The sequence below is a fragment of the Terrapene carolina genome, unplaced genomic scaffold (assembly GCF_002925995.2).
Source record: "Terrapene carolina triunguis isolate 2854851 unplaced genomic scaffold, T_m_triunguis-2.0 Scaffold34029, whole genome shotgun sequence".
Lineage (NCBI taxonomy): Eukaryota > Metazoa > Chordata > Testudines > Emydidae > Terrapene > Terrapene triunguis.
Window position 1 is genome coordinate 1,723,659 of NW_020698380.1, and position 3,043 is coordinate 1,726,701.

Here is a 3,043-nt window from a genome sequence, read left to right on the forward strand (position 1 = left end):
AGTAGAAGAAACTAAATCGGACAGAATAGGGGGCTGTGGAGTGGAAGGTTGGTCCCTGCTCCTAGTGTCCTACACATTACTTTTGTCTTGGTGCCCATATGGGTATTTCTCATTGTAGTAACATTATTGGGGATATTTGGAGAAAAAGGCAGTGTCCAGGGCCGCTGGAGCCAGTGGGGAATTCACGCCCTTTTCTGCCTCACGCACATTGTTCTGTGCGCTCCTGCTTTCCTCCGGCCAAAGGAAGAGGGAGAGCAATGGCTCCCAGTTTTCACTGGAAGTGCAGATGCTGCTGTTGGGGGTACTGAGAAAGTCTTCAAACCAGGGTGACACCGCATGACAGTCAGGTGCCCCCTTCCAAGAAAGCAGATCGGCCCAAAGACTCCGAATCAGGGACACAAGAAATATACCCGTGCAAGAAGCGTTAAGCCCTGGGAACCGGATTACGGAGGTAGGGGGAACCCAATCCGCGGTCTCAGCCTCTGAGTGCACACGAAATCACGCCTGGCCGGCAGGCGTTGTGCGGGCTGGAGAGAATCGCCCTGTGGGGCAGGTGTCCTGGGGCGGGGGTGCGGAGGGAGGGCGCCTTGCCCTGCCCCGCCCCACAGAGCAGGGAGGAAGCTGGGCGCGGGGAGCGAGGGGAGCCCTGGCCGTGAGGGAGAAGGGGGCCCGTTCTGAGGGGGTCCCCACGTAGGGAGTGTGAGGGGTGCCTGCCTCTGATGCTGGGGGGAGCCCCGCAGAGCGCCTGAGCCGAGCAGGGCTCCCGCCCGGCCGCTCCTCCCGTCGGGGCTGAGCAGGGGGCGGAGGCGGGCTGCCGAGCTGCTGCCGTCACGCGCGCCTTTTCCCTCAGCCCTTCGCCGAGCAGCAGCGGCGGCCCCAGCCCGGCTCCCACGCCCTCCCCAGCCGGGTGGCGGGCGGCAGCGCCATGCAGCCTCCACCTCCACCTCGCCGGCTCTGAGTCCATGCCATGCTGCTGCCGCCGCTCCTGCCGGCGCTGCTGGCCGCCTGCCTGCCCCCCTGCCAGGGCTGGAGCCCCGCCGCGGCCGGCGGGGGGCAGGAGGAGCCGGAGCTCTTGCTGCCCCCCATCAACTCCTCCTCGCGCTCCCTGGCCAGCCTGGAGCGGGACCTGCGCGGGGTGGGCGGGCAGGCTGAGGCGGGCAGCCCCAGCCAGGAGCCGCCTCCCGCCGCCGCCGGCCAGCAGCCGCCCCAGCCCCCCGAGGAGGCGCCCTGCAACATCAGCGTGCAGCGGCAGATGCTGAGCTCGCTGCTGGTGCGCTGGAGCCGCCCGCTGGGCATCCCGTGCGACCTGCTGCTCTTCTCCACCAACGGCCACGGGCGGGCCGCCTTCTCCGCCGCCTTCCACCGCGTAGGGCCGCCGCTGGTCATCGAGCACCTGGGGCTGTCGGCGGTGGGAGCCCAGCAGGACCTGCGCCTCTGCGTGGGCTGCAGCTGGGTGCGGGGGCGCCGGGTCGGGCGGCTCCGGGCAGCGGCCGCCGCCGCCTCCTCCTCCTCCTCGCTGTCCGAGCCCGGCCAGTACTGGCTGCAGGGGGAGCCGCTGAATTTCTGCTGCCTGGATTTCAGCCTGGAGGAGCTGAAGTGGGAGCCGGGCTGGCGGCTGAACCGCAAGCCCATCGAGTCCACCCTGGTGGCTTGTTTCATGACTCTCGTCATCATCGTGTGGAGCGTGGCCGCCCTCATCTGGCCGGTGCCCATCATCGCCGGCTTCCTGCCCAACGGCATGGAGCAGAGGAGAAGCACCGCGGTGGCTGCGGGCGCCACCGCCGCTGGCAAATAACCCCCCTCCCACCGCGGCTGGGGCCGCCCTCCTCCGTTTGCTGGGCGATCCGCTCCCGCGGGGCTCCCGAGACTGGGGCGGACGCTGGTGGACTCGCTTCCCCTCCCCGCGCGCTCTTTGTAAACGCTTAACCGGGGTTGTTGTTGTTGTTGGTGTGTGTGTGGAGCACTTTAAAGCCTTGCCCAAGTTTCTTGGTGTCCAATGCAGGCGAGTGTGGCGGTCGGGGGGTTGTCTGGGACCTGACGGTTTCTCTGCAATGAATCCTTTGCGGAGCATTGCTCCCTCCCCAGTAGTCAAAGGGATTTGATTTTATTTTCATGTGCCCAAGATTCATAGCAGAAAACGACCAAATCCTGTGTATTTGTTTTCTATATTTAATAGCCGTTTTAAATGGACGTTTTAGTAAAAAAAATAAATAATAATAATAATTAAAAAAAAAAAAAAAAAACGAAAAACCCTATTCAATTGCAGTTGTTTTAGTCAGAGTAGCTATTTGTATATGAACAAATTTGTCTTAGCAGTTTTATTTACATCAGAAGAATCTTTTCTGGCAGGATTTAAAACTGATATATTGTTATTGCTGAAACTGAACTTTAATGAAACTTTTACAATGTATTTCCCATTTCAGATAATGTGTATTTAATATTGTAGTTCTGCGTTACTTGGCTTTTAATACAGAGATTTTCTTTCTGGAAGTCATGCTTAGCCTTCTGTTGCTCTGTTTCTCCCAGGATGGGAAAGAAGGGTTCTGCAAAATTCCCAGTTCTCCTAGCTGATCGTGAAGATCATCAATAGAAATGAGGGTATGTTACATGTGTTATTAGAGGAAGTGGATTGATGGTCACCCAAAAGCTTTTTCTACAGTGTTTGCCCTTCTTTCAGAATACAAATAATGGGATCCTGCTTCCATTGGAATTAATCTTCAAAACTTCCACTCACTTCAGGATAAGAATCAGTGGTCTAGATCCTTAAGTGGAGTTCACCAGCATAGCTCCGTTAACTTCTATGGAGCTGTGCCCATTTACACGTTCCTTGGGGTCTGTTGACTTCAACAGAGCTAGACAAGTACCTACCATCTGAGGATCTGGCCCACTATTTGTACTGTATCCAAAACAGCTGGAAAACAACTCTCTGTGACTCCGACAAAGTGCATGGCTCAAAGCAAGCTCAAATACACCTGCAGAAGGAATTGTAATATAGTACTTCTTTGTGACTATTCGTCTTAAAGGGGTACGGTTAGGTTGTTTA

General features: G+C 57.5%; 1 protein-coding gene across 1 annotated transcript; it reads left to right on the forward strand.

Annotated features, from left to right (window-relative positions):
- The first annotated feature begins 610 nt into the window (after positions 1–610).
- On the forward strand, positions 611–2,490 carry LOC112117870 (transmembrane protein 158). Its single transcript, XM_024215970.2, has one exon. The coding sequence runs from the start codon at positions 968–970 to the stop codon at positions 1,793–1,795; it is 828 nt and encodes a 275-aa protein (XP_024071738.2). The 5' UTR covers positions 611–967; the 3' UTR covers positions 1,796–2,490.
- Positions 2,491–3,043: the final 553 nt, after the last annotated feature.